This window comes from Gallinula chloropus (assembly GCF_964237585.1).
Source record: "Gallinula chloropus genome assembly, chromosome: 9".
In the NCBI taxonomy this organism is placed as follows: Eukaryota; Metazoa; Chordata; class Aves; order Gruiformes; family Rallidae; genus Gallinula; species Gallinula chloropus.
This window is the reverse complement of record NC_140094.1, coordinates 20,140,792-20,167,850: the sequence shown is the minus strand read 5'-3', so window position 1 is coordinate 20,167,850 and position 27,059 is coordinate 20,140,792. Positions and strand designations below refer to the sequence as shown.

Here is a 27,059-nt window from a genome sequence, read left to right as displayed (position 1 = left end):
CACAAGGACAGCTCCCTAAGGGCCCCACAGCCCCCCAAGGCCAGCACCCCCCTGGCAAGCCCCCGAGGCCACCCTCTCCCAGGCCACCCTCCCCCGCGGCGCGGCACGGAGCGGCGCCCCGCCTCCGCGGCGCTCCCGCAGCGGGCGGCGGCGCCCCCTGCTGGCCCCGGGACCAGCGGCGGGCGGGCTCGGGGCCGGCCGCGGCCCCTCAGCTGGAGGCGGCGGGCGGGGAGCGGGCGGCTCCCGGGGGCTCGTACAGCTCTTCCCAAGCGGGTCCCGGGTTCTGCCGCAGCCGCTCGGGCAGCCACAGGTCGCGGGAGAGGCAGCCCCGGAGCCGCGGGAGCGGGCGGCCCGGAGTAGGTTCATCGCCGGCCGGGACCCCCCGTGCTCCCCGAACACCGTGGGGAGCACCCGGTGAACGCTGGTCCTGTTCTTCAGCTCGGGGCTCAGGGAGGCTCTGCCGAAACTCTGTGGTCAGTGAGGGGGAGCAGGTCACAGGGCAAGGGCTGGAGCCTGCTGCTCAAGGAGAAACGGGTGGCACGGCTGTCCCCTCGTTTCCTTCACCCCTCCATCACCCTCCCTGTTTCTCAGGCCACCACGAGCTCATCAAACGCCTCCTACTCGATTCTTCTTTCCTTCACCTTCCTAAACCTTCGCTGGCCTTTGGACCCTTCAGTAGCAATTCATGTCAGGATAAAAATAATAAAAAAGCCCCAACCCCAAACGTGATTATTTTGCCTCTGTGGCAGGGAAGATCCTTTCTTTCAGCCCTGCAGCTTGAAGTGCCATCTCTGGACTCTTTCTCCCATTCCGGGGAGTGTTTGGGCAAGTGTAATTCCTCCTGTGCTGTTGGAGAAAGCGTGTGGGTAGCACAGGGCTGGGACTGCTGCGTGGTGAGCATCCCCACAACTGAGATTGTCAGAAGTGAGAGCACTTGGACGGCTCTTAAGCTGCGTCCCAGTACGGGAACAGCATGGGACTGTGGTCCCAGGGCACGGCGGCAGCAGGATGTGCCAGCTCAGAGCGGTCCCAACAGCAGAGAGGGTATTTCTGGCCATGCAGCTGATGTCATTAAGCGGGGAAGACCTGCGGGGGGTCGCCTGGGAGCTGGAGGCCGGGGGAATGCAAGTCCCCTCCACGATGCAGGAGTGGTGCTGCGGCGGGAGGCTGTGCGCAGAGCCGCGGCCCGTCCCGCAGCCCCAGCCCGTCCCGCAGCCCCAGCCATGCGGTGCCCGGGGCCCGCACAACGCCCTAGACGTCAGCCCCTGGAGCCGGGCGCAGGAGCCGGGCGCAGCCCCCGGGGCGTCCGCGGGGCAGGGCCGGGCCGGGCAGCGGGAGGGAGGGAGCTCAGGGGCGGGGCCGAGCCGGGCCGGGAGCGGTCAGCGCCCCGCACCGGGCCCGGCGAGGCCCCAAGAGGCCGCGCCCGCCGACCACAGCCCGGCGCCGGGACCCAGCGGCTACGGGAGACAAGAGGCGGTCCCGCCGCAGCCGACCCCGCCCACCCCGCTTCGGCAGCCCATTGGCTGGAGCCGGCGTGACGCGAGGCACGGCGCCCAACGGCGAGCTGCCACACGGCAGATCCGGCTGAGGGGGCGGGACATCCGGCCAGCGGCCCCCGGCGCCTGTTCAGCCGCCGCCGCCGCCGAGGAGGGAGCCCCGCGCCGCGCCGCGCCCCCGCCCGCCATGTCCGCGCCCCGGCCGCGGCCCGCCGCGCTGCTGCTGCTCCTCCCGCTCCTCGCCGTCGCCGCCCGCGCCTCCGACGTGGTGGAGCTCAGCGATGCCGACTTCGAGAGCGGCCTGGCCGAGCGCCCGGGGCTGGTGCTCGTGGAGTTCTTCGCGCCCTGGTGAGGGGCCGGGAGGGAGGGAGGGAGGGAGGGAGGGAGGGAGCGGGGCCCGGCGGCGGCAGGGCAGGGCAGGGCCCGGCCGGGGCTGGGGCGGGGGCGGGCGGGGCGCTCTCGGCCGGCCTAACCCCCCCCCTCCATCCTCCCAGGTGCGGGCACTGCAAGCGGCTGGCGCCGGAGTACGAGTCGGCGGCCACCAGGCTGAAGGGGATCGTGCCGCTGGTGAAGGTGAGCGCTGGAGGCCCAGGGGTGGGGGGGATGGGGGGGCCTGGGCGCCGCCAGGGCCGCTGCCGCCCGGTTGGCGTGCGGAGCGCTGCAGGGTCTGTGCGGGAGGAAGGGGCCCGCTCGGAGCTGCGTGATGGAGCCCGAGAGCTGGCGCGTTGCTGCGCTCTGTGGCGGCGTCCCTGGGCTTACGGAGCCCGGGTCGGTGTGCGGGAGGTTTCATTCCCCCAGGACACTCGTGTGGCTTCCGCGGGCCGGGGTTGTCCTTTTCCTTGTTGGGAAGGGGCATGGATGGGTGAGGTCAGCCTGCCACCTTCTGGCACTGCGGGAAGTTTAGGACTGCTCTGGGCCTGAGAGCAGTTGATTGATTCCATTTAATCCTGCAGTTGATTGCAAGAATCTTTATGTGTTCAGGTTTTTTTGGCCAAAGTAGCAACTATTTAATCTTTCCAGAACTTCATCAGGTACTTTTGGGGCCTGCCAGTGCACCCACACCCCCTCCTTCCCGGGTGTTGAGTCTCCAGCTCTTGCATCTTGTAGATGCTTTGCAGGTTCTTACACTTCATGTGGAAGGAAGCCAGCCTTGGTGAAAGACACGTGAGTGTTCTGCATGCACGGGCAGCTGGGTCACCAGGCAGCAATGCTTCTCTTCCTTCAGGTTGACTGTACAGCAAACTCAAACACCTGTAACAAGTATGGGGTCAGTGGCTATCCTACCTTAAAGATTTTCCGGGATGGAGAAGAGGCAGGAACCTATGATGGGCCCAGGACAGCAGGTGAGAGCTCCTTAGCAGGCATCTGGCTTGCTAAAATGGTGCTGGAAGGCAGGCCCACGTGTAATGGGCTTGTATTGGGGGTTTTGTGTGTATTGAGGGATGCATAGAAGGTTCCTGCCTACACACATCCGCCACACACACACCTCCTTGGCCTTCCCAGGTCTCTTTGTGCTGCCAGTGCCCTGGGTGTTTGGCATCCCTTAAATCTCACCCTTAAAAGTAAAGGCTTCCACATTGCCTTTAGCTCCCTGTACCCTTGATGGGCAGTGTCTGGGAGGTGGTGGGAAGGTGCTGTGTGAAGCCTTTAACTCTCACTGCCCTTATTGTGCAGGAGAGAGGCACGGGTTCTGCTTTGGGAAGCCTTGGAGGGTGTCATTGCAGAGCTTTCTGCTCACCCCTTTAATTGCTTTGCTTTCCTCTCAAGATGGGATTGTCAGTCATCTCAAGAAACAGGCAGGACCTGCTTCTGTGGCTCTCAGTTCCCTGGCTGACTTTGAGAAGTTCATCGGTGACAAAGATGCCTCTGTCGTGGGTGAGTGGCCCCAGCACAGCCCTGGGCTGGGGGGTGCTGGGAGGTGCCCTGGGGAACCTGCTGTGGAAGGGTAAGAAGGAGCATCGCCCGCTGTACCCACAGAACTTGCAGGTGCACGTGAGCAGAAAAGGCTCCTGGTGGGGGGGCTGACAGAGTGCTCTGGTACTGTGTGCCAGGAGGGATGTTGAAACACTCAGGTTTCCAGAGCTCCTGCTGGGCAGAGCTTTGAGCAACCTGACCTGACGCTGAAGCGCGTCCTGCTGTGAGCAGGAGGTTGAACTCAGTGACCTCTGGGGATTCCTTCCAACTTTTTTGCTTTTGCTTTTGCTTTTCTCCCCCCCTGTGATTCTTTTGACTGTCAGACTTCCTGGCACCACAGTGTATCTTTTTTAGAGCTTGTTGCTCTTCTGGCTGGCTGACAACAGCTGGCTTGGGATTGCTAGAAAGTAGCTTGGAGTGCAATCTTGTGACAGCAGTGGGCTCTTGCTGTGCTGTGGCTCCCTCAGGGCTTACACGGGGCAACAGGGGGCTTCCTGTGTCCTACAACTGTATCAGTGTCAGTCAGCATCCCCAAATGTATCCCTGTTAAGTGCCTGGGCAGTTGTTCTCAGCAGTGGTGTCAGGTGGTTACAAGGTGGGTATCTGGGTGCTGGGAGCTGTCTCTCTGCTCAGTGACTAAGCCTGAGCAACGTCCTGCCTCTGGAAGGGAGGGGACACAGAAAGGTCCCTGTAACAGGATGGGAGAAGCTGTCAGAGGTGCAGGCCTGAGCATGCACTGGAGGACCTGATTCAGAAGTGGTCTTTCAGTTTCTCAGTGGAGAGAAATGTTGAGGTCTCCAGAGCCAGTTTGGGGTCACCACCTGTCTCTCTGCTGCAGGCTTCTTTGGAGATGCATCTGGTGATGCTTACTCAGAGTTCATGAAAGCTGCCAACAACCTCAGAGATAACTACCGTTTTGCACACACCAGTGAGGAGCAACTGGTGCAGAAGTATGAGGAAGACGGAGAGTAAGTTGTTTAACACAAGAATTTCCTGTTACTGAGACATCTGTAACACACTCATGGATTCCAGTTCCTAACTGGATTCACTTTGGGAACACAGCTTCAGGGCTTGTTTCTTCCCCAACTGCCAGTGGTGTATCCCTCTCCTCTGTAAGAGGGAAGGGTTGCAGGCTCTGGGGGCTTAGTGTCTGCCTCTGGTGGGAAGTGTCTCAACAAAGGTGTCTCACTTGATGGGTGGAGGGGTTTGTTTGTCACTGTGCTTGTCTGAAGGCTCTGACAGGTGGGTCTTGTGCAGCAGTGCCACCAAGAACCTAGACAGGCTTGTGGGATCTCTGGGGATAGTCATGGAGACAAGGTTCTTGGCCATGCCTAGTTGCATCCTTGGAATCCCAGGGACACTTCAACTCACCATACCTGCTTCCCTCAGGGGTATCATCTTATTCCGTCCTCCACGCCTGGCCAACAAGTTTGAGGAGAGCTCCATCAAGTACACAGAAGACAAAATCACCAGTGGGAAGATCAAGAAGTTTATCCAGGAGAACATGTGAGTTCCTTGGGTCTGACTGATCGCTGGCGTTCCGTGTTGGTGGGTGGGCAGCACAGGAGCGTGCTCAGGGAGCCCGTTGCTGGGGAGGGCTCTGGGCAGTGGAGCTGAAGCTGCTGCCTGTCTTGCTGACAGCTTTGGCATCTGCCCACACATGACTGAGGACAACAAAGACTTGATCCAGGGGAAGGACTTGATGGTGGCCTACTACGACGTGGACTATGAGAAGAACGCCAAGGGCTCCAACTACTGGCGCAACAGGTAGGCAGCAGCGGGGGCTGGTGGGCCTCTTGTTCCCTGCTCTTCCCTGGCTCAGTTCAGAGCTGCTCCTGTTGGTGTGTGAACCCTCCTTCCCTGAGGGTGGCAGCTGAGTTTCTAATCAGGGCCAGCTGCTGCTTTGCAGAGTCCAAAGCAGGCAATATGTGCATCCTCCAAAAGCCCACCTGGCTTTTGGGTCCCTTCAACATGAACTTCCCCACCGTGAGGGACTCTGTCCTTCACATTCCCTGCTGCCTGTCGTGCTGGTGGCTGTGCTGATGGGGCTGGGGGTGAAAGCACACAGCACTCACACAGGCCTGGTTCCCATCAGGCACGAGCCCACTCCCCAGCCTCTCCAGGCCTCTTCTGCAGGACTGCCCTGTGCACAGCACATCACAGCATTGAATCCCTCGTCCCGTGAGCACACAGCTCGAAGGGTGCTGTGTCATGCAGAAGGTAATATTCCAAGGGATCATCTTTTGTGAGTTTTGATTATTCTATTTTTTCCCCCTCAGGGTTATGATGATTGCAAAGAAGTTCTTAGATGCTGGCCACAAGCTGTCTTTTGCTGTTGCCAGTCGGAAAACCTTTGGCCATGAACTGTCAGAGTTTGGTCTAGACAGCAGCGTGGGAGAGGCTCCAGTGGTTGCCATCAGGACTGCTAAAGGAGAGAAATACGTCATGCAGGAGGAGTTCTCGTAAGTCTTGGAACTTGGTGGTGTTTTCTCTGGCTTGCTGGACTTTGGTCTGGTGGCCTGTAACCAGATCCCACCTCCTTAGCTTGGAGCAAACGGGGAAGCTGGGTGTTCCAGCTCCAGTCAGATGACTGCTGGGTCCTCAGCGCCAGCCTTGGTGCTCTGGGAGATGCAGGTGGCATCTGTTCTGTGGGTGGAAGGAGCTTAAATCAGCCTTGAAAGCTTTCCCCTCTCATCCTGCCTGTGTGGTGATGGCTGTGAAATGTCACTCTGCTTCCAGCCGTGACGGAAAGGCTCTGGAGAGGTTCCTGCAGGATTACTTCGATGGGAACCTGAAGAAGTACCTGAAATCGGAGCCCATCCCCGAGAGCAACGACGGCCCTGTGAAGGTGAGCACTGCCTGGGAGAGGCAGAAGGAGGATCCACTCCCTTCTTCTGTCAGTTTCCTGAGCCAGGCAGGAAAAGCAGCGCGTGGTTTAGATGCTGTGTGGTGTTCTCAGCCACAGCAGCTGCGGGCTGAGCACACCAGTGCGCTCTGCAAGCGGGGTCATGCAGAGGCCTGCTGCCTTGGCTCTGCTCCCTGGGGGCATGGCCTGGTCATGACTGCGCCGTTCCGGAGGAGTTACATGTTCATCTCGTCACTGGGGTGGGGTGTAACTGCTCTTGCCTTTCACCCCGAGTTACATCTTCACCTCCTCACTCCTACTTTCCATCCCTCCAAGTGACTTCTGCCTGGAATCAAAGCATTCCGTGCCTCACGAGGGTGTGGAAGTCGCTGCTTGTTCATGTGTGGATGGGGGTGGCCTCAGCCTGTCTTGCTGAGCTGATTTCCTCAGCCTGGAACGTGCTGAGATTAAGAATTTACTTTGTCCTCCTCCTGTGAGAATACCAGGTGCAAACCTGGCTTGCAGGTAGTGTCAGTACCTTAAGACAGGTTTTCACCTGCAAGTTGAGGATGTCACAGCTCTGTGTGGAGTTGTGTGCTTGGCCATCCTGCTGTGAAGGTGCAGCAGGCTGCTTCCTGCGTGCTGGGGGAGGGCTGGGCCTGCCTGGGCAGAGCACACAGAGTGTCCTGTCCTGATGCAGCCTCGCTGTGCGCTGGGGAAAAGCTGACCCCTGTGATCCAACCTTGGCAGGTGGTGGTTGCAGAGAACTTCGATGAAATCGTGAATGCAGAAGACAAAGATGTCCTGATAGAGTTCTATGCGCCCTGGTGTGGTCATTGCAAGAACCTGGAGCCCAAATACAAAGAACTGGGGGAGAAGGTAGGTCTGGGGGGCTCTGCTGGGAAGGTCTGGGGGGCTCTGCTGGGAAGGTCTGGGGGGCTCTGCTGGGAAGGTCTGGGGGGCTCTGCTGGAAACGCAGACTAGAATTTTGTGGCACTGAAGACCCTTGCAGGTTCTGTCCAGCCCTGGTGATAATGCATAACTCTGCCTTCCTGAGGACTGAGTTTGGCATCTCCTCTGAGCACAGAAGCACGTCAGCAGCATCTAGTGACTGTGCCAGTGGGTTCAGCCCGCTCCCTTTATTGTGGCACCTGAACATTCCCCAATCCAGTGACGGGCAGAGTTCCTCTTTGGGAAGCCACTGTGTGGTTGTGGTCTCCCAGCTGTTGATGGGTGACAGCTGCCCTGTGTGCCTTTAGGAGCAGAGCACATCAGTCTGCTCTCCCAGACACCTTGAGGAGCAGAGCACATCAATCCCCTCTCCCAGCTCTGGGTGGCCTTTTGCTGTTTGGCCATCGGGCACCCCGCCCCTTGGCACCACACACCCCTGCTGTTCGTGTCCTGGGGTTCAAGGAGAGCAGTTGCTCTGAGGCAAGTGTTCCTCAGAAGCCACAGCAGGTGCAGCTGGGAGGTGTGTGCTGCAGGCAGCTTTGAGGAGGAGGGACTTTGTTCCCTGTGCCCTTGGGAACAGCTCAGGAGTTCGCTCATCCTCCAGCGCACCGTGCGTGCTGCCCTCTGACAGCACCGCCGGAGGGTGTGGAGTTGCTGCTGTGCAGATGGGTTACTGATCAGTTCTTCTCCCAACAGCTCAGTAAAGACCCCAATATCGTCATTGCCAAAATGGATGCTACAGCCAATGATGTGCCTTCTCCATATGAAGTCAGAGGGTAGGTCTGACCCTGGGACCTAGCAGTGTCAGCGGGCAAAGCCAGGCTGGTGTCCAGCCAGCACAGCCACAGAGCTGGGAGCCTCACTGGGGGGTGGGTGTGGGGGGCGACTGGCATGTGAATTGCTCAGAGCAAGGAGATCAGAGTGGAAACACAGTGTCCTTCTGCCTGGCTCCTCTGGCTGTGCCCAGAGGCCACCTCACTGCTTTCAGGTCTTGGCAGCTGTGTGGAAACAGTGCTGGGCCCCTCTTCTGGGAACAGTTTATCCAGCAAACCTTGGGTGTAGCTGAACTCAGCCCACTCTGCCTGTCCTTGAAGGCTGTGCCTGCTGGCTGGGGGAGCTGCCGAGCTGTTTCCACCTCAAACCAGGGGAAGGCTGGGCACGACTCCCTTCTGTGGGGGCTGGCCTGAAACAATACAGGGCGTGTTGGGAGCCTGGATGTTTCTTCTCTCCCCAGCTTCCCCACCATCTATTTTGCTCCGGCTGGCAAGAAGCAGAGTCCAAAGAAGTATGAGGTGAGTCCTTTGCTGCACTGGCTGCTGCACAGAGCAGTGAAGCAGCATCCCACTGTCCAAATAACACGAGCCTCTCTGGGGCTGCACCTCTGGAGTTGTGGGTGGCTCTCTGCCCGCTCGTTTCCTTGGGAACACACCCTCTAGTGCCTGCTGGGAGCATGTGGCTGCGTGCTGTGCCCCACGGGGAGATCTCTGCTCTGCTGCCTGGCACCTGAACTCCCCCTCCAGCCAAGGGGAAGCCCCCAGGGAGTGGGCACTGCCTCACTGTCTCGTGCTTTTTGCAGGGTGGCAGAGAAGTGAGTGACTTCGTTAGCTACTTGAAGCGGGAGGCAACCAACACTCCTGTGCTGCAGGAGGAAGACAAAGCCAAGAAATCCAAGAAGAAGGTGAAGGAGGATTTGTAAAGCGCCCACTTGCCATCTTGTCAGGATGAGCTTTATGTGAAATGGGGAAGCACTGGGCAGACTGGGGCCAGTTCTGGGTTGTGGAGAGCCAGTGACCATGCGGGCTGAGGGGACCCAGCTGCTGTATCTAGTTCTGTTTAATTTCCTGCCGTCTCTTAGCTGCACTGTTGTGGGGCTCCCCAGACTGGTTTGTTTTGTGGTTTGGGAGGGGGCGGGGGTAGGGTTGTTTTCTAATTTTTTTTGTACATTTGGAGAAGTGAAACAATAAAATGACCCCTAAAACTAAGTGTCCCTGTCCATGGAGCCCTGCCCTACCTGCCACCAAGATTTGCTCTCAGCACCCTCTCCCCTGAGCCTGGTTTCCTTCAGTGAGCCTTTAGAAATCATGTTTCTGGGCCTTCAGTGCAGCCTTTAGCCTCTTCTCCCTCAGCTCAGGGGCTCTTGCCAGAGTGTAGAAGTATCTTCTCAGACTCTGTGCATCAGCTGCTCTGTGGGTGTAGGGTTGGGGGCTCGATTCACAGATGCTTTTGTTGCCAGAGGGGGTGGTAGTGCTGCTCCAGCACGTTCAGCAGTACCTAATGCTGCCTGTGACACTTGATCTGTGCCAGGGCTTGACTGCTCAAGCTGGTGTTGAAGCAGTGCAGGGCTGGAGCCACACACCCTCCTCAGAGGGGGTAGGGTGTTCCCCACAGCACAGGGGCTTCTCTGGGACCTGTGAGGGGCTGGGACAGTTAAGCCTGGTTAATTGGAAGATCATTACTGGCTGATAGCTACAGCTTTTGTGGGGAGAGGAAGAGGGGGCAGATCCTGTGCTGCAGGTGCTGGGGAAGGCTGTGACCCACGGGGAAGGGTGGGGGCAAGGTGGTGGGTTAGGGTAGACGCTGTTGCCCTGGCTGCCTGGGCTTCTGGGGCTGTGTGCAGGTTGAAGTGAGGCCCAGCAGACCCAGGAGGCACTGCTGTGTTGCAGCAGTTACCATGGTAAGAGCCAGCACTCGCGTTCTCTGTGGATTCCTCCCCCACACCTCCACAGGCTGTGTACCAATTATTTATTGCTGCTGGGGGTTCTCCAGGGACAGACGAACCTGCAACACCCCGAGCATGGTGCTCTGCCTGCAGCAGCTATGCCAATCAGCTCTGAAATACAAGCATTTCTCCCCCAGCTACACCAATATCTCACCCACATCTACCTTCCGCTCCGCTGCGGGCTGGCGCGTGCTCCGTCTCACCAGAGAGACATCAAAGCACTGAGAGTGTGACACTCAGCAGCCCTTGCACCTCCTGCTGCTGCTGGCTGCCTGCTGCAAAGCCAGCCTGGAACGCTGCTTCCAGGCAGACAGGGCCCTGCCTGTGACAGGCATGGGAGAGCCAGGGAGCTCTGCTGGCCCTCGCCCTGCTCTGACTTCAGCTTCTTCAGCAGGTTTGGTGCAGAGCTGCTCTCGGCAGCGCCGGGGCTGAAGGAAGCAGAGCCAGAGCCTTGGTGGAGGTGTGAAGCTTTCTGTCAGGAGGGATGAAGGACGTGGAGAAGAGGGTGTCGTGCCAGCAGCTGCCCTTTGCTGGGTGCTGCAGTCAGGCTGCTTCTGAGGAGAAACACTGAGGAAGGATGTGTAGGTTACCTCAGAGACTGTGATTGACACGTGCCTGTGTTCAGCAAGAGACCTGTGTGGAAGCCTGGCCCACCCTGCCAGGGGGCAGCTACTCCCCACAGGTTTCAGCAACCAGGCCCTGGCTCAGGCCTCAACAAAGGGCTCTGAGCACCCAGCCCTGCTGCCCCTCCAAGCACCCAGCCCTGCTGCCCCTCCGCAGCAGAGGCCCATGGGCTGCCCTGCATGGAGCAGAGAGCCAGGGAGCACAGGGCAGCATCCACAGGGAGCAGCCTGGCAGCCGTCCTGTGCCACCGCCGCAGCAGGGCTCTCCTGAACCTGGTCCTTCACCTCACACAGCCCTGGGGATCTGCTTCCTCTGCCGCCTCAGGGACAGGTCCTGATGAAGCAGGGGAAGAGGACCGGGAGCAGCGGTGTGCCTCAGGGCCTCCCGCGGCCTTCGAACTGCCGGATCAGGACTTTGATGTGAGAGAGCTTCTGGTGGAGGTATTCACAGCGGTCCTTCTCCTGCCCGTAACTGGGGTAAGTCTGGAGGAGGGGAAGAAGTACGGATCAGCTCCCCCAGGGCCCCAGCTCCCAGCCCTGCACCCTGCCTCACCTTCTTGAAGTGTCTGTATTCCTGCACGATTCTTGCTTCAAGCGCCTGGAACGCAGAAGGAGGGGGGGGTGAGGGAGCCCGAGCGGGGCTGCATCGTGCTGTCCAGCCCCAGGTCTGGCCCCCTTGCCTTGCGTTCCTCTGTCCCCTCTTTCAGCGTTTTCATTTTGGCTGCCAGGTGGATGAACCTGCGCCTCACGCTGCCGATGCGGGCGTGCAGGTCGCGGTACTCGCTGTAGTCCGCGCTGAACGCCGCCTCGTAAGCTCTGCGCTGCTCCGCGGAGCAGATGGTGTGGAATATCCTGCTGCGACCAGGAGAAGCGTGTTCTCCCCGGGCTGCAAGACCTCTGCAGCACAGCAGAGCAGAGCCCTTGCTGGTGGCAGGGCAGGGGGGGCTGGCAGTGTTATGTTGCCTTGGGACGAGGGGCAGCAAGCAGGCAGGGCTGTGAGCTGGCCGTGCCCCCAGCCCTTTGCTGCTGCTGTGGCAGGCAAGGCAGGCAGCTCGTCTCAGCCCAGGCAAATCACCCTAAGCACCAGGGAGCCCCAGCCCTGTGAGCACCAAGCTCTCTTACCGCAAGTAATCCGGGATCTCTGCTAAGGAGGAGCTGCCAGCCTGGGACCCAGCCTCTGGCAAGGAGCAGAAGATCAGTGTGTTAAAGCTCTCTGGAGCTCCTCTCCCTCACCGCTGTCAGGCCCTGGGCTCACCAGAAGGACCCTTCTCCAAAGCTGAGCTCACAACTGTGTGGGTCTGGCAGGCACAAAGTCCCCTGCCCATCAGGGAGAGCCCAGGAGGCTTCTGGGGGACCCCAAGGGACAGTGGCGTGCAGGGGCTGCCCTGCTCAGTAGAGCAGAGAGGGCCTCAGGCCATGAGGCTGGGGGGTTCACCCAGGCTTGCCCCATCCCTGTGTCACCCTGCTCTCCTGGCCAAAGCCTCTCTGCTGCCAGGACTCCTGGTTTGGGCCACTCGCTTCCTCCCAGGGCACCCTGGGGTCTGGTCCAGCTTCTGCTGCGTGAGCTTCCAGGGCTATGTGCCCTGGGACTGTGTCCCTGGCTGCCCACCCCAAGCAGCCCCTCACCTCCAGGCACAGGGAGATGCTGCTCCGGGCATGGGGTGCTCTCCTCCCAGTCATTGCCTGCTTCTTCCTCGCTCTCTGGGCTCTCTGGCTCCCCAGCATGGCTGCTGGGGGGCAGAGGCCCAGCTTGCTGCTGGCCATGTGCTCCCAGGTGCCGCATGCCCAGGGTCTGGGGGCAGCTCTGGTGCCGCTTGTGTGAGCTGTAGCCAGCCCGGGACCTCTTGCTGCCTCTTGGCTCTGAGAAGTCCAGCAGTGCCAGGCGCTTCTGAAAGACAAACCTGCTCTGCCACAGGCCTGTCCTGGACCCCTCTGCCAGGACCTGGTGCAGCAGCATCCCCCGATATCCGCAGCCCCTACAGCCCAGGGCTGCTTCACATCATTCCCAGTCCTTTGGGCTGTACTGGGGGGGTCACAGCAGGGCCAGTCCCCGTCTCCCCCCCCCAGGCTGCACTGTGCCTGGGTGTGGATGGACACAAGGCTGGGGCAGGGTCCAGAGCCACTTTGGGTTGCAGGTCAAGGGGGGCTTTGCTGGGAAGGCAGTGCGGAGAGGAAGAAGCCTGATGCCTTCAGGAAGCAGCTACAGTGGACTGGGCTCTCCCCACACACAGCTGGGCCCCTCTGCGGCGGAGCCCAGCAGCACTTACCACCCCCAGAAGGTTTCTGCTGGTGGCCTGCGGGGATCCAGGCTCCGGGGGCTGCTGCAGAGGCACCAGGAAGGTGGGGACCACCGAGGGTCTGCAGTCCTGGTTCCTGCAGCAGGAGAAACACTGGAGATCGGAGACGGAAGCCAGGGAAGCTGTCTCCAAGCACCAAGTGCCCAGGGGAACAGAAGGGGTGGGTTTAGGTCTGGAGGACCCCAGCATGAATGCGGCGTGCCCGTGGCCAGACCCCTGCAGCAGACAGGCACCCCTCACCCCTGCTGCTCTCAGTGCTGCCTGCCCCAGGGCCCCTGCGCTACCTGTGCTGCCGCAGGGCAGCCTGCTGCCGCTCCCGGGACGCGTACCCCGCGCAGCCCTCCTGCCGCTGGCCCGCCAGCATCCCCTGCACGCAGCGGCTGCAGGCAGCAGGATCCAGGTCCGTGTCCTGGGAAGGAAGGTGCCGCGGGCTGGGGGTGCTGCAGCGTCCCCTGACAGGGGGAGATGCCGCAGCCGGCACCCCTCACCTCCTCCAGCCATGCCCCGCCGGGCCTGCCCACCGGCTTCTCCCCGAGGCCCTGCGGGACCTCGCGCTTGCGGCGGGGCTGAAGCGGCCTTTGAGCAGGAGCCCCGGGGCTGGTGGTCGCAGGCCCGTGGTCCCTGCCCTCGGCGTCAGGGCTGGCAAACCCCTTCCTCAGCAGGCTGGTCCTGCCGGCCGCGTGGGGAGCTGCGATGCCTTTGCCTGCAGACGCGTCAGGGCAGAGCAGCATCAGCCCCGAGGAGGATCACACGGGACTCTGCTTTCCTCCCGCCAGCCCTGGCACACAGCACCCCGCGCCCCCAGCCCCCCACGACCCTGTGCCCCGCCCCAGCTGACGGGACAGGGACACTGCACTGCTGTGTCCTGAGACCCCCAGGCATGCGGAGCTGCTCCTCAACACCCACCGTCCCCCGGGCCGGGGGCAGCCGTAGCATCCCACTAACCGTATTCAAGCCGGTCGGGCTGAACCGCCGCTCCGCAGCCGGGCTCTCTCGCCGGGGACACGGGCTCGCACAGCGCGGGGCAGCCGCTCTCCCAGTCGCGGACCGTGATGCTCAGCAGGATGCTGCCCAGGCTGTCCAGCCGGCCCAGCCCGGCCCTGGGGGAAGCCGACCCCTCCGCCAGCCGAGCCCGGCCCGCGCCCCCCGCCCCCCGCCCGTGCCCCGAGCGGGCCCTGCGAGGCAAGCGCCCCGAGCAAGGAGGGGCGCCGGGGGTCTGTCTTACCGGGGCTCCGCCAGCCGCGCACACTCGAAGCTGCCCCGCGGCTCGTCCTGGCTGCAGCGGGAGAGGGAGAAGGCGAAGAGCCGCGGAGGGGTCCCGGGGACCCCCGGCACCGTCAGGTACTGCCGACGGGAGGGGCCGTCAGGGCGGCGGCCCTACCAACCCCCCCCAACCCCTCCCCAGCCTCCCGTCCCCCGGGGTGCCCGCACGCCGTGATTGCCCCGCGCTCCCCGGTCCCTCCCGCTCCTCCCCACCCCCCGGCCGCCCGGGGGTCCCCGGTCCCGCCGGACCCCTCCACTCACCCCCCGGCTGCCCTGGAAGGCGATCACAGGCACCGCTCCCCCCTGCAAGAACAGCGGGCACCGATGAGTTCCCGCCTGCGCCCCGCTGCCCCGGCCCGGCCCCCCCGGCCCGGTCCCCCGGTCCCACCTGCCGCCGCCCGCACCCGCGCAGCGCCCGCGCCGCCGCCGCCGACAACCGCACATGCAGGAGGCTGAGCCGGGGGCCCGGCCCGCAGCCCCGGTACCGGAGCCGTCCGCGCAGCTCCGCCGGCGGCCGCGGCATGGCCCGGAGTGCGGCACCGCGGCGGGCGGGGCGGGCGGGGCCGGGACGGTCCCGGGGGGAAGAGGGGAGGGCGGCGGCGGGGTGGAGCCGGTCCGGTCCCGGGAGGGGGGGGATGCAGCGGCGGGGCGGGCCGGCAGCGCGCTGTCCCCGCGGCGGGGCTCGGCCTGAGCCGGCTATTTTTGCCGCCGGCCCCGGCTAATCCGCTGAGCCGCTTCCCGGCGTTAGGTAACGGCGCGGCGGGATGCGCTCGGCGGCGGCCCCGGCCCAGGCGCCCGGTGCGGGCTGCGTGTCGCGGGCGCCCGTCGCCGAGCCCCGAGGGCACACGGAGAGAGGCCGGCTGGTAGCGGCGGGCGTCGAAGCACGTCGGGCATGCCGGGACCCTCGCCCGGAGGCTCCCCGGAGCGGGAGGCGGGGGCCGGAGGGCGGCCGCGGGGGACCGGCCGGGGCAGGCGGGTGCGGTTCCGTCTGCCCCACACCGCCATCCCGCTGCCGTCGGTGCACGAGGAGGAGCAGCTCTTCTACCGGCGGCTGGAGGCACTGGCGGCCCCGGGCCCCGGCGGCTTCGGGCCGCTCTTCGCTGCCGACGGCTGGAGCGACCTGACGGGTGAGCGCCCGCGGACGGCCCCGGGTAGAGCCGCGCCGGGCGTGCCGGGTCTCAGAGCGGCTCTCAGGGCCGTCCCCGCCCGCAGAGGACCGGCTGCTGCGGAAGCGCGTGGTGCGGGACGGGCAGGGCGGCCCGCGGCCGCGGCCGGGCCAGGAGGTGTCGGTGAAGGTGCTGGGCGCCCGGGAGGACGGCGGCCTGGTGGAGCGGGACCCGCGTCTCACCTTCGTGCCGGGACACGGCGACGTCGTTCAGGTCAGCCCCGGCCGGGACGCGTGGCGGGCTGAGCGCCGGCCGGTACCGCGCCCGGTCGAGCCCCGCCGCGCCTGCGTTCGCAGGCCCTGGAGCTGGGAGTCCCCACCATGCAGCCCGGAGAGGTATCCTTCTTCCTCGCCGCCTTCCCCTACGGCTACGGTCGCCCGGGCAGGTAGGGCGGGCGGCGGCCGGAGTGGGCTGGACCGGGAGGGCGGGCGGCAGGGGCGGGCAAGCCGGGCGGGTGGGCGAGGGCCGTGGCGGGTGGGCACCGGGTGACCCGGGCGGGCAGGGGCATCCGGCGCTGTGCCCGCAGGGAGCCCGACGTGCCGCCCGAGGCGACGCTGCTGTTCGAGGTGACGCTGCTGGAGGTGCGGGACGACCCCGACCCGCAGCGGCTGCCGCCCGCCGCCCGCCTCCGCCTGGGCGCGCAGCGCAGGGAGCGGGGCAACTTCCACTTCGCCCGGGGCGACTTCTCGGCGGCGCTGCGCTCCTACCGCCTGGCCCTGCGCGCCCTCGACGGCCCAGCCGCCGGTGAGACCGGGGGCTTGGGGGGGGGTGGGCGGGAGGGGTCCGGGGCTCCGGGGCGCTGAGGCCGCGCTCGCCCCGCAGCCCCGCCCGGGCCGCAGGAGGAAGAGGAGCTGCGGGAGCAGCGCGTCAAGTGCCTGAACAACTGCGCGGCCGCCGAGCTGAAGCTGCAGCGAGCGGGCGAGGCGCTGGCGGCTTGCGAGGCGGCTCTGAGCATCAACCCGGACAACGGCCGGGCGCTGCTCCGGCGGGGGCAGGTGGGCTCCGCGCTGCTCCGCGCCGGGCCCCGGCCCGGCCACCCGCTACCGCCCGCCTCTCTCCCCGCAGCTCCTGGCGCAGCAGGGCCGCGACGCGGAGGCCACGCTCGTCCTGAAGAGAGCCCTGGAGCTGGACCCGGCCAGCAAGGTCCGGGCGGGGCGGGGCGGGCGGGGATGGGCACCGGGGCGGCCCGCGGAGGCCGGGCACCGGCACCGCCGGGGGTCCCGCCGCAGCCGCCCTGCCGCCCGCAGGTGATCCACGCCGAGCTGTCGCGGCTGGTGAAGCGCCAGAGCCCCTCGGCCCCCGCCGGCCCCCAGGAGCCCCTCCACGGCCCGCAGCCGCCGCCGAGCCCCGGGTGTGTAGCGGCGCCGGGGGGGGCCGGGCTGCCCGGGGACGCGGCGCTGACGGCGGTCCCGCCCCGCAGAGCCCCGGCACCGCCCGCGGCGGAAGGAGCGACCTGAGGGCGCCCCGGAGCCAGCCCCCCGGAGGAGTCGACCCGCCGAGGATGCAGGAGAGGCCGGGGGGGGCCGCGGCCCGGCCCGGGCGTCGCGCCGAGGAGGCGGGAGGGGTCCCGGTCCCGGTCCCGGTCCCGGTCCCGCTCCGCCCCCGCCCCGTCTCGCTCCCTCGCCCCGCCCCCCAGCCCCGCCCCTCGCTCCGGCCCCGCCCGGCGCTCGCGGTCCCGCTCCCCGTTGCGTCATGAGGGGCCGTGGCCCCACCCGGCCCCGCCCCCAGCGCGTGGGCGCGGCTCCGGCGCTTGCGCCGCGGCTTCCGGCTTTTTCGCCCCCGCCGGCAGAACGGTAACCGTAGCCCGCGGCCAATCAGGCGGGGCCTACCCAGAGCGGCGACCCAATGAGAGGGCGGCGGGGGCGGGCCCAGCGCGGCGATTGGCTGCGCCGCGCCCTTAAAAGAGCGGCGCGGGGCGGGGCGCGGGGGGGGCAGTGCGGGACGTGGCGGCGGAGCGGAGGGCGGGAGGGAGCGGCGCCATGACCCGTGAGTGCGGGCCGCGGCTGCGGCCGGGGGGAGCGGCGCCGGGGAGAGCGGCGCCGCGGAGAGCGGCGCCGCGGGCAGCCCCGCGGGCCGGGGCTGGCCTGGGGGGGCGGGCGGGAGGTTCCGTGACCCGCGTAGCGCGGGGCCGGGGCCGGGCCGGGCCCTGGAGCCGGGCCTCGGGCCCTTCTGAGGCGGCCGTGCCGTCGCAGGCGGGAACCAGCGCGAACTGGCGCGGCAGAAGAACCTGAAGAAGCAGAGCGACTCGGGCAAGGGCAAGCGGCGGGACGACGGGCTCTCGGCCGCCGCCCGCAAGCAGAGGTAGGTGAGCGCCGGGGCCGGCCGCCCCGACCCTCCTTCCCCGCCCCGGCCCCGGCGCCGTACCGCTGCCAACCCGGCGCCGCGCTCTCCTGCAGGGACTCGGAGATCATGCAGCAGAAGCAGAAGAAGGCCGACGAGAAGAAGGAGGGCGCCAAGTAGCCCGCGGCCGGGCCGCCGCAGCCCCGGGGCCGGGCCGCCCGCCGGCAGGATGCCCAGCGCAGCCCCGGGGCCGGAGAGCCCCGCCGGGCACCCCGGCAGCGCCCAGCGCCCGCCTCGGGTCCGTCTCCTATTAAAGTAGCTTGTGGAGCCCTGCAGGCCTCGTCCTCTCCCTCCGTGCGCCCGGGCGAGGGGGGGGCCGGGGCTGCCAGGGGTGCGGGGCGGGGGGGGGAGCGCTGCCGCTGTGCCACCCGGGCCGGAGGGGGAGCGTTCCGGGCCGCGTTCCGTGCTGGTGAAGGGATGGACAGAGCGCGGCCGATGCGGTTGTGGAGCAGCTGCATCGTGATGGTGAGGAACAAAGGTGGAGCCTGCCCCGGGAGGTGCACACAGGCATCGCCTGGGGGCACAGTAGCCGCTGGGACCCCGAGCGCAGCCGCGGGGCTTGGGGGGGGCCACAGGCGAGGCGTGGGCAAGGGAAGCTGGGTAAAGGCCTCACGGGGGACGCGGGGGCGGGGGGGGGGTGGGGGGGGAGACGGGAGGACGGGGACAGGGCTGCTGGAAGCTTAGAGGAAGGAAACCAGGCAAGGGTTGTCCTGGAGAGGATGGGTTGTAGTGTGGATGGGAAAGGGGCTGGGTGCTGCTCGGAGGGAGGCAGTGTGGGGCTGGGAGATGGTGGCTGAACCTGCACGTAGATGGAGCCACTCCAGCAGCCGGTGGGACGAGCAGATGCAGGAGCTGAAGTGGGGTGAGCTGCCTGCTCGGCAGCACTTCTGCAGGCACAGTCGGAGCACGGCATCATCCGCGGAGAGGACCAGAAGCCACAACCAGCCTGCATCCTGTGCTAGGTCCAGCAGCAGCGTGGAGCAGCCCTCTGAGGGCTGCCGAGGTCCAGTCCAGCATCGCCGCCTTTGTTCTGACCCATCGTTCTCTTCACTTCCCTGCAAGACCAGGAGCAGCGAGGTCAGCCCGTCCCACCACCCCGGCAGGACAGAGCTGTGGCTGCCACGGGTCACAGGCGGCCCAGAGCTCGTCCCTGGGGCAGGCAGGGCTCCTCACCGGGCAAGGTGCAGCACAGCCTCCACCACGTTGGTGCCATCCTTGGCGCTGGTCTCGCAGAACAGGGAGCTGTGGGCCTGGGGGAGCAGTGGGGTGTCAGTGGGGTCCCTGCTGCCGTGGGGGCTCCTCACAGTGCCAGGCTCACCGTGGCCAGCTGCTGCCCATGGGCAGTGGGGACCCCTGCTGCTGCTGGCAGGCCGGGCCGCAGGTCCACCTTGTTCCCCACCAGCATGAGCGGCAGCGGCCTCGTGGCAGCCTGGGGAAGGGAAAGGAGGCTGAGGGCTTTGGGGCTGCTGCTGTGGCCCCTGCCTCCTCTGGGAGCTGCAGAGCATTGCTGCATGCACCCACCGCTTTCTGTCATGCCAGAGTGTGGTTCCAGACCTGACACACACACTGGGAAAAGGTGGGGAAGCATTCCCAGCCAGCTCCTGTCCTGTTCCTGCACTCCCAGGACTGCCTGGGGCATGGCACAGCCCAGCCCTTCCTGTGGCTCCTGCCACTGTGAGGGCTGGTGCCATCACACCCTTCCTGCTACCTTGATGTCCTCGATCCACTGGCGGATGCTGATGAAGCTGCTTGGAGAGCTGATGTCGTAGAGGAGCAGCACGCCGTGGGCTCTGCGGAAGTAGGACTGGGCAATGCTCCGGTACCTGGGGCCAGGGGTGTCACTGCTGTGGGGCTGCTCCAGTATGGTGACTGCCAGCCTGTGGGGCTGCTGCTGGAGCCTGACCTTGCCCAGTGCCCTGTGCTCTCACCTCTCCTGCCCGGCTGTGTCCCAGATCTGTAACATGGTTTGCTCACCATCCACCAGCATCTGCTTTATCTGGAAGTCCACCCCTGTGGGGAGGGACACTCAGGGACCCCGTCCTGTACTTCAGACCCAGCTTGGGTACCTGGGGTGCTGAGGGCAGGGTACCAAGGGTGCTGGAGATGTCTCCCCTGAACTCGTTTGCGCAGAGACGCAGCAGGAAACTGGACTTCCCTGTGCCACTGTCCCCAGCCAGCACCAGGTGGTATGTGGGGCAGGGGGCTGCGGGCTCCTCTCTCCTCTTGTCCTGCTGCAACATAAGTGGCAATGAGCAGCAGCACGGGCTGTGCTCCCAGCCCTTTGCACCACCCAGGGAGCTGCTGGTTACCTCCAGTGGGAAGGCAGAGAGCTTCCTCCTGCGGAATCGCCTGACAGAGCTGTGAGGTCCCTCTGTGCCCTCACCTGTCAGAGGGCTGGGGGGCTGCTGGGAGACAGATGCCATGGTGAGAAGCCTGAGCCTGGGGGGCTACAGGGGAGCAGACCCCTTGTCTCACTTCCCAGCCCAGGGTTCCAGGACAGGTCTCTCACCTCGGTGCTGGGGCAGGTGCCGAGGGGGGACCCATCCCCTGAGCTGCGGCTGCCTACGGTGCTGAGCGAGGTATCGGTGTCAGAGCTGGAGGCTGAGCTCTGCTGCTGCCTGTGCTCAGGGAGGGGGGCTGCAGCCAGTGCTGCCCCCCTTCCCTCCATGGCTTCCCTGCTGCAGGGGGGTGGCTGCGGGACAAGGTGGTCAGTACGGGGGGGGGCTGGGGGTGTCCCTGGCCTGCAGCTCCGGTGGCTCGCGTCCTCCCCGAAGTGCCAGCAGCAGCGGGAGGGCCGCGTCCCCCTGAGCGGGGGGTCCCGTGCTCGCCCCGGGGTGGGGGGGCAGCCCCAGCCCTCCCCTCGCTGCGTAGCGGCTGCGGGCTCAGCGCTGCGGGACCGCGCTCGGGCTGCGGCTGCTCCGGCTCATCGGCCTGGCGGGAGGAGCCGACTGAGGCCGTGGGCAGCGGCGGCCCCGGGGCGGCAGCACGTCCCCTGCCCGGCCAGGCTCGGCCGTAGGGCCGCGGCCCCGGTCCTGCCCCCGCCATCTCCCGCGGGGACACGGGCCGCAGGCCGGGCCCCGGCTGGCGCTGGCGGATGGAGGTGCCGGCGGAGCGGCCGGGGCGGCCGCAGGGTGCCTGGAGGCCGTGGCAGCAGCTCCGGCCAGGCTTCCCGGCAGCCCGCGCTCCCGGCTGGGCTGAGCGGGGCAGCGGTTCCCGACGGGCGCCCAGCGCTGCCCGGGGGCCGCAGGGCCGGCAGCTGCAGCGGGGCCCGACGCAGCCCCCCAAGGCACCCGGCAGCGCGGAGCCTGCGCGGCCCCCATGCAGGCGGGTCCCCTGCGGGGCCGCGGCCGGCCCTGCCGCCCCTTCCCCTTCCTGCGCTGCTGGGCCCGCTCAGACGAGTCCTCCCGCAGCCGCTCCAGCTCCACCTGCGGCCAGGAGACGCCGCGCCGGGCCCCGCGCAGGGTGCGAGGTCGTTCCCCTGCGCAGGGCGAGCCGGGCCCCTGGTGGGACGCAGCCCCGGGAGCCCGCGGGGGCCGGGGTCTGCAGGGCTCCCTGCCCGGCCCCAGGCCTGTCCCCGAGCCCCGTGTGGGTCCCTCCATCACCTGGGGAGGCAGAGGTGCCGCAGCCCCCGGCCCGGCGCTGGGCGCTGCAGACCCCCCGTCGCCACCGCACCGGGACCAGACCCCACCCCAGTGCCGCCCGCCCCCCGGTGCCACCTTCACCTCCCGCGGGGCCGTATCGTGTTATCCCAGCCTCAGGTGTCGGTCCCGGTCTGGCACCAGCTGCTGCGTGGGTCCCGTGGAGCGCAGTCGGTGTGGCAGCCTCGTGGTGCTGCTGGGCCCCATGGAGCTGCCCCGATGTATTTGCTCTACGGGTGGGGCAGGGACCCGTGGCCAGCCCGTGATCCCGCAGCAGCACCTGTGCTGTGCTCTCCTGGGCCGCTGGGCTGGGCTCCCACGATGCCCCAGCTCACCCCAGTACCCACACCTGGCATCTCTGCCTCCCCTCCCACCGGGCCCACTGAGGCACCAGGTGTTGGCAGATGCCAGGGGCTCTGTCTGCCAGCCCACCTGTCCGTCCATCCTCCCTCGGGGCTTTTCTCTGCTGCAGAGAGCAGAGCCGGTGTTGGGAGGTCTGGGGGTGCAGTGCCTGCAGTCCCCAGGGAGAAGGACAGCTGCCAGAGGACAGGATGGTCCGGGAGCAGCTGGACGGGGCTGGACATGGTACCCACAGGACCCCACAGCCTGGCATCATCCCCAGTGTCCCGGGCAGGTCTTTGGCCAAGCAGCTCTGGACAGTCCCTGCTGCTCACCCGGGGCTCGGAGCCCTGGCTGCTCCTGGGCACCCTTCAGACTGGTACACCCAGCACACGCTGTGCTGGAGCCATCCCCATGTCCTCAGGGCTGGGAGCATGCTGGGAGCTCCAGCCATGGGCTGAATGCACCCCGGGAGCTCCAGGCCAGCGCTCCCTGCCCTGCCACCCCCCACTTGTCCCCCCCATCCATCAGAGACACCCCAAAGGCCCTTGGCTGTGATGCTGCATGGATAGCCCGGTGCTGCAGGCACCTCCATGCCAAGTCCCTCAGCTGCTGCCTGCGTGCTGGCGGATGGCACAGGCTCAGCTCAAACCTTTATGTAAAAATGTATTCAAGGACCTATTTACAATGGGCAAACCTCAATGGATGAGCTGAGATGCTGAGGTGGCCGGGGCAGAGGCCTGCTCCCCTGGCAAGCCCTTGGACCAGGGCAGCTGATGCCTGGAGGAGCCGCCTCCCTGTCTGGAGGGAGCCTGCAGCAGCCAGGGCTCATCACCCACCACCCCAAAGTGCTCCAGACAGGCCCCAAGGCAGCCCCGGCTCAATGCAGGACCCATGTCCCTGGGAGCAGCCAGTCCTGGGTCCCCTCAGGCCCTCAGATGCTGCCATGGTCCCCCCAGGGCAGGGGGTGAGGGGGACACCGGTGAGACACAGGCACAGGGCACGGCAGGAACCAGCCCCAGCAGCTGCCACATGCTGGATCAGTCCATCCCAGCAGGGACTACGTGGAGACGCTGATGCGCTGCGAGGCGCGTCGTCGCCGCAGGACACGCGGGACTGCGCTGTTGCGCTGATGCTGGGGGGAGCCGCAGAGGCAGAGGGGGCTCAGCAGCAGCCACAGGTAGAGCAGGACGCAGGCCCAGCACGAGGACACCTTCACCCAGAAGGTCGACCAGCTGCCGTGCGTGAAGGTGGTCTCCAGCACCGCATTCTCGTAGCTGGTGGGAGAGAACAGGTGCTGGGTGCCCCAGGGACACCGACACAGCGGATCCCAGCACCAGTTTCCAGGTCACCCCATGTCCCAGCAGCCACGTGTCCCTGCGTGTGTCCCAGCTGCCGTGGAGCCCCCGCCTGCTGACCCCAGCCCATCCCACTGCAGCTGTTGTGGGGGTCACTGGCAGGAGTGGTGTGGGTCTGTGGTGTGGAGCTGTCTGCGTCCCCAGCTGGTGCCAGCCGGGTGACTCTGGCACAGCCAGGAGCAGTGAGGAGTGGGAGCCACAGCCCGGGCCCGCGTGAGACGCAGGTTGGAGCTGCCAGGTGATGATGGCAGGGGTGTGATGACACAGGGGGGGTGACAGTACTGGCAGAGCCACAGTCACAGGCTGGGGGGCTGCACAGGGAAGAGGGAAGGAGAGCAAGAGCAAGGCAGAGGCACGGGGCCCTACCTGAACCAGTTGGTGAGGGTCATCATGACGTAGAGTGAGGCGAGGAAGAAGACGAAGTGGAAGGCTGAGTAGCTGTAGACCACCCGGTCCCGCTCGTCCTGGACGATGCACTGTCCCCCCTCGGTCTCCTCCACTTGCTCACACGTCTGCTCGGCGCCTGGGAGAGCAGAGGGGCACAGCAGCTCTTGGACCCCTCCTTGCTGGGACCCCCGGGCTGGGGTGCAGGCCCCTCCTTGCTGCACCCGCCCTGCACCCACCTCTCAGCTCTTCCTCCATCTTCTCGGGGCAGCAGAAGCAACAGGAGGGTTTCTGCAGAGAGAGCAGACGCTGCTGGGGCTGGGCAGCCCAGTGCACAGCCACTGGTGCTGGACCGAGCCCTGCCTGGCACGGATGCTCCAAGAGCTGGCACCAGGGCGCTGTGGGATGCTCTCTGCACTTGGACCAGCCTGCCTCAGCCTTGGGCCCAGGGCTGGGCTGGGGCTCTGCAGGGCTTGGGTCAGCAGGCTGGGGTGCCTGAGGCAGCACACGTGGCGCAGCTGGGGCACACAGCACCCCTACTCACTGTGAACTCGAAGCTGTAGACTTTGACCATCCAGAGGGGCCCGAAGACCTCGGCGAGGTAGGAAGCTTCATTGCTGCTCCAGGGAGAGAGGCAGGAAGCATAACAGGGGCACCCAGCACCCTGTGCCAGGCCCCAGCCCTGCCGCACTGTGCCAGGGCTCACTGCACCACCCCTGCCCGCCCAGACACCTGCTCCCACCCTGCCAACCCCTTGGGACAGCCCCCAGCCCCACTGGCTGGGGCAGGGTCTGCGTGGCTGTGCCCGCCCCGCGCTGCAGGCGCACGCACCATGCGAAGAGCACGCAGGCGTACATGATGGCGGCCCCCAGGACGGCGACGGTGGTGTCCTCCGTCTGCAGCTCGTCCTGCCGCACGCCCGGGAAGCAGACGGTGAGGTTCTGCCCCTTGTAGAGCACTGTGGGGAGGCAGAGGTGAGCAGGGAGAGCGCCCGGCCCGGGGCTGCCAGCAGCAGGCGGGAGCACTGACCTTTCTCTGGGGGGCGGCTGGACAGTGCGGAGAAGGTGAGGTACATCACGTAGCAGCTGATGATGGAGGACTGCAGCAGCCCCGACCGCGGCTGCTCTGCAAGGGTAGGGGCAGAGGTGTCACCGGAGCCCGCACAGTGCCACGGATGGGCTCTGGGTGAGCAGCCCCTTCCTGCCACCTGCCCAACTCCCTGTGCCCAGGCACAGGATCGGACCCGCAGGAGCCTTGGGGAGCTGCGTCCTCCCCCAGTGCCGCAGTGCCTGCCCAGAGCCGGGAGCCTACAACTGCCTCACCACAGCCCCAAGACGGTGGCAGCCCGTGCCGTGCCATGCGGTACTCACTGAGCCGCACACAGGGCGTGATGGAGATGAAGGACAGGATGCCGCAGAGGCTGCCGTTGATGGCCAGCAGCGCCTTGTTGAGCTGGCAGGCGGCCGGGTGGGTGTAGAACTTGTAGAGGAAGGAGAAGGCAGCAGAGGCCAGGGTGTAAAAGGCGGCTGTGGCCAGCAGCACAGCCAGGTACCAGCGCTTGTCCTGCGCGGCGCCCGTCAGCCTGCCAAGAGAGTGGGTGAGAGCCAGCGCCCCACGGGCACCCCGTGGGCACCACCCAGCACCCCACGGGCACCCAGCTGGTACTCCACGGGCACCACCTGGCCCTGCAGCCCTCACCAGTTCTTGTTCCAGGTGTGTGCGAAGGCAGTGATCAGCACCAGCTGGATGAGGATGAAGGCGAAGCCCCCGCAGACGCCGGTGTAGTGCCAGGCTGTGGGGAGAGGGCACCGTGGGGCTGGCACAGCGGGCACGTGGGGGCCATGGGCCAGCCCCGGGGGTGCCAGCTCGGGCGGAGCAGGGGATGCACCTTGGATGAAGTGGTCCTCGGGGATGAAGAAGCTGGCGGCACACAGCCCCACCAGCACCAGCAGCTTCGGCAGCCAGAACCTGTGGGGCAGTGAGGGTCTGTGAGACACGGCGGCCCCCGGCAGCCCCCGGCAGCCCGTCCCAGCGCCGCAGCCCGGCCCGTACCCGTTGTGGAGCTGAGCGCGGCAGTCGGTGCTGGAGCGCACGTTGAGGAGCAGGGCTGCCTGCGCCAGGTGGAAGCAGGCGGTGCCGAAGCAGACCCGGTACACGGCTGAGGAGCCCACCAGCCGCTCGCAGTCGGTGCCCCCGGGCATGTGTTCGCACAGCACCGCTGAGAAGGGCACCTGCAGGCACAGCGAGCCGTGGGATGGGGCTGTGGCTGCACCCTGCACCCCTTGGCGCCCGCGGCATCCAGCCCCCTGGACCCCCGGCATCCCCAGTACCTTCTCCATCCCACACAGCCCCAGTGCTTCTGGCTGTATACGCTCTGGATCTGCGGGACCTGGCAGCCCTTCCCCCATGGTGCCTCCAGTAACCTTGGCACTCCCAGCCTTGTTACTCCCAGTATGCCCAGCACCCCATACTCCTGGCTTCCCTGGCCATTCTGGTACCACCCTCCTATGCTCCTGCATCCCCTAAGTGTTCCTGGGACACTTACCACCCCTTCACCCCCATCACCCCCATGGTACCCTGGGACCACCGGCACCCCCAAGATCCCTGGTACCCAAACACCCCCTGGCACCCCCAGGACCCCTGGTACCCCAACACCCCCCAGCACCCCCATTGTACCCTGGGACCACCGGCACCCCCAGGACCCCTGGCACCCCAGCACCCCGCGTGTCCCAGCTCCTGCTGTCACCTTCTCCCTGACGGCCTGTGCCACAGTGCGAGACAGCATGAGGCAGCAGACGGCAGAGGCCAGGACGTGCAGGAGCGTGTAAAGGATCCGGGTGCCCGTGGACGCGCGGAGGCCACGGCAGGAGCCACAACCGCAGCACAACTGGGGGGAGCACAGTCAGCAGGGACCCCCACCAGGCCAGACCTGAGCCTGGCTTGGCACCCCACCCCGCCTCAGCACCCCCCAGACCCTCAGTCCCACCTGGCAGAGCAGCGAGTGCAGGAGGCGGCCGTGTGCCCGTGTGCCCGCCATGGCCCAGCTCGGCTCCGCTTGGCCCCCGCTGCCCTGATGGGATTAGGGGGATTGTCGGCTTGGCCCGCCCCGCCATCTGCTCAGTGCCACCTCCTGGCAGCCGTGGCCAGGGTGCTCTGTGGGGAGCCTGTCCAGGGTCACCCATACCATGGGCAGTGCTCCCTGGGGATCCTGGCAGCTTGAGGCCCTGGCAGCTGGCTTGGGCATCGTGGACCAGTATGGGGAGCATGTGGGGTCCACGGGGTGCTGCGTGGTGTGGCTGGGGACGTGAGGGTCCCACAGGGCTGGAGGGATGCCAAGGCACCCATGTGCACAGAGGCACTCAAGGGTGGTACGTGGGCAGGACAGCAACAGGCACATCCAGCTGGGAAGTGAGATCTCCCCCGACCTGGGGACAAGCCGGTGGGACGTGGTGGGGGGGTTGCTGCCCCCTCAGAAGCCCTGTACTGCAGCCGGTGTCACCCTCCTTCAGCTGCTCGGCAGCAGCTCTGGCTTTGCACTGGGAGCCCATCCCTGCACTGGGAGCCCATCCCTGCACTGGGAGCCCATCCCTGCATTGGGAGCCCATCCCGCACTGGGAGCCCATCCCGCACTGGGAGCCCATCCCGGCACTGGGAACACATCCTGGCGCTGGGAGCCCATCCCAGCACTGGGAGCCCATCCCAGCACTGGGAGCCCATCCCGCACTG

General features: G+C 66.2%; 4 protein-coding genes across 4 annotated transcripts; 2 read left to right on the top strand and 2 right to left on the bottom strand.

The window, feature by feature from the left end:
- The first annotated feature begins 1,668 nt into the window (after positions 1-1,668).
- Positions 1,669-9,188, top strand: PDIA3 (protein disulfide isomerase family A member 3). The gene is made up of 13 exons (XM_084267831.1): positions 1,669-1,844; positions 1,991-2,069; positions 2,722-2,839; positions 3,264-3,371; positions 4,249-4,378; positions 4,800-4,916; positions 5,052-5,177; positions 5,690-5,872; positions 6,150-6,258; positions 7,006-7,134; positions 7,903-7,982; positions 8,441-8,498; positions 8,783-9,188. The coding sequence occupies exons 1-13, from the start codon at positions 1,684-1,686 to the stop codon at positions 8,900-8,902; spliced, it is 1,518 nt and encodes a 505-aa protein (XP_084123957.1). The 5' UTR covers positions 1,669-1,683; the 3' UTR covers positions 8,903-9,188.
- Positions 9,189-17,210: 8,022 nt separating this feature from the next.
- Positions 17,211-17,889, top strand: SERF2 (small EDRK-rich factor 2). Its single transcript, XM_084268120.1, has 3 exons — positions 17,211-17,260; positions 17,467-17,575; positions 17,671-17,889. Exons 1-3 carry the CDS (start codon positions 17,254-17,256, stop codon positions 17,732-17,734), a joined length of 180 nt encoding a protein of 59 aa, XP_084124246.1. The 5' UTR covers positions 17,211-17,253; the 3' UTR covers positions 17,735-17,889.
- A 683-nt stretch (positions 17,890-18,572) lies between these two features.
- LOC311194999 (ras and EF-hand domain-containing protein-like) lies at positions 18,573-20,037 on the bottom strand (the record flags this gene model as incomplete). The annotated part of the gene is made up of 6 exons (XM_084268264.1): positions 18,573-18,669; positions 18,788-18,864; positions 18,933-19,043; positions 19,323-19,437; positions 19,543-19,624; positions 19,998-20,037. 6 exons carry the CDS (start codon positions 20,035-20,037, stop codon positions 18,573-18,575), a joined length of 522 nt encoding a protein of 173 aa, XP_084124390.1.
- A 2,614-nt stretch (positions 20,038-22,651) lies between these two features.
- On the bottom strand, positions 22,652-26,370 carry SERINC4 (serine incorporator 4; the record flags this gene model as incomplete). The annotated part of the gene is made up of 12 exons (XM_084268263.1): positions 22,652-22,868; positions 23,316-23,472; positions 23,573-23,624; positions 23,878-23,950; positions 24,165-24,291; positions 24,363-24,458; positions 24,704-24,915; positions 25,032-25,125; positions 25,222-25,301; positions 25,386-25,564; positions 26,080-26,220; positions 26,320-26,370. The coding sequence occupies 12 exons, from the start codon at positions 26,368-26,370 to the stop codon at positions 22,652-22,654; spliced, it is 1,479 nt and encodes a 492-aa protein (XP_084124389.1).
- Positions 26,371-27,059: the final 689 nt, after the last annotated feature.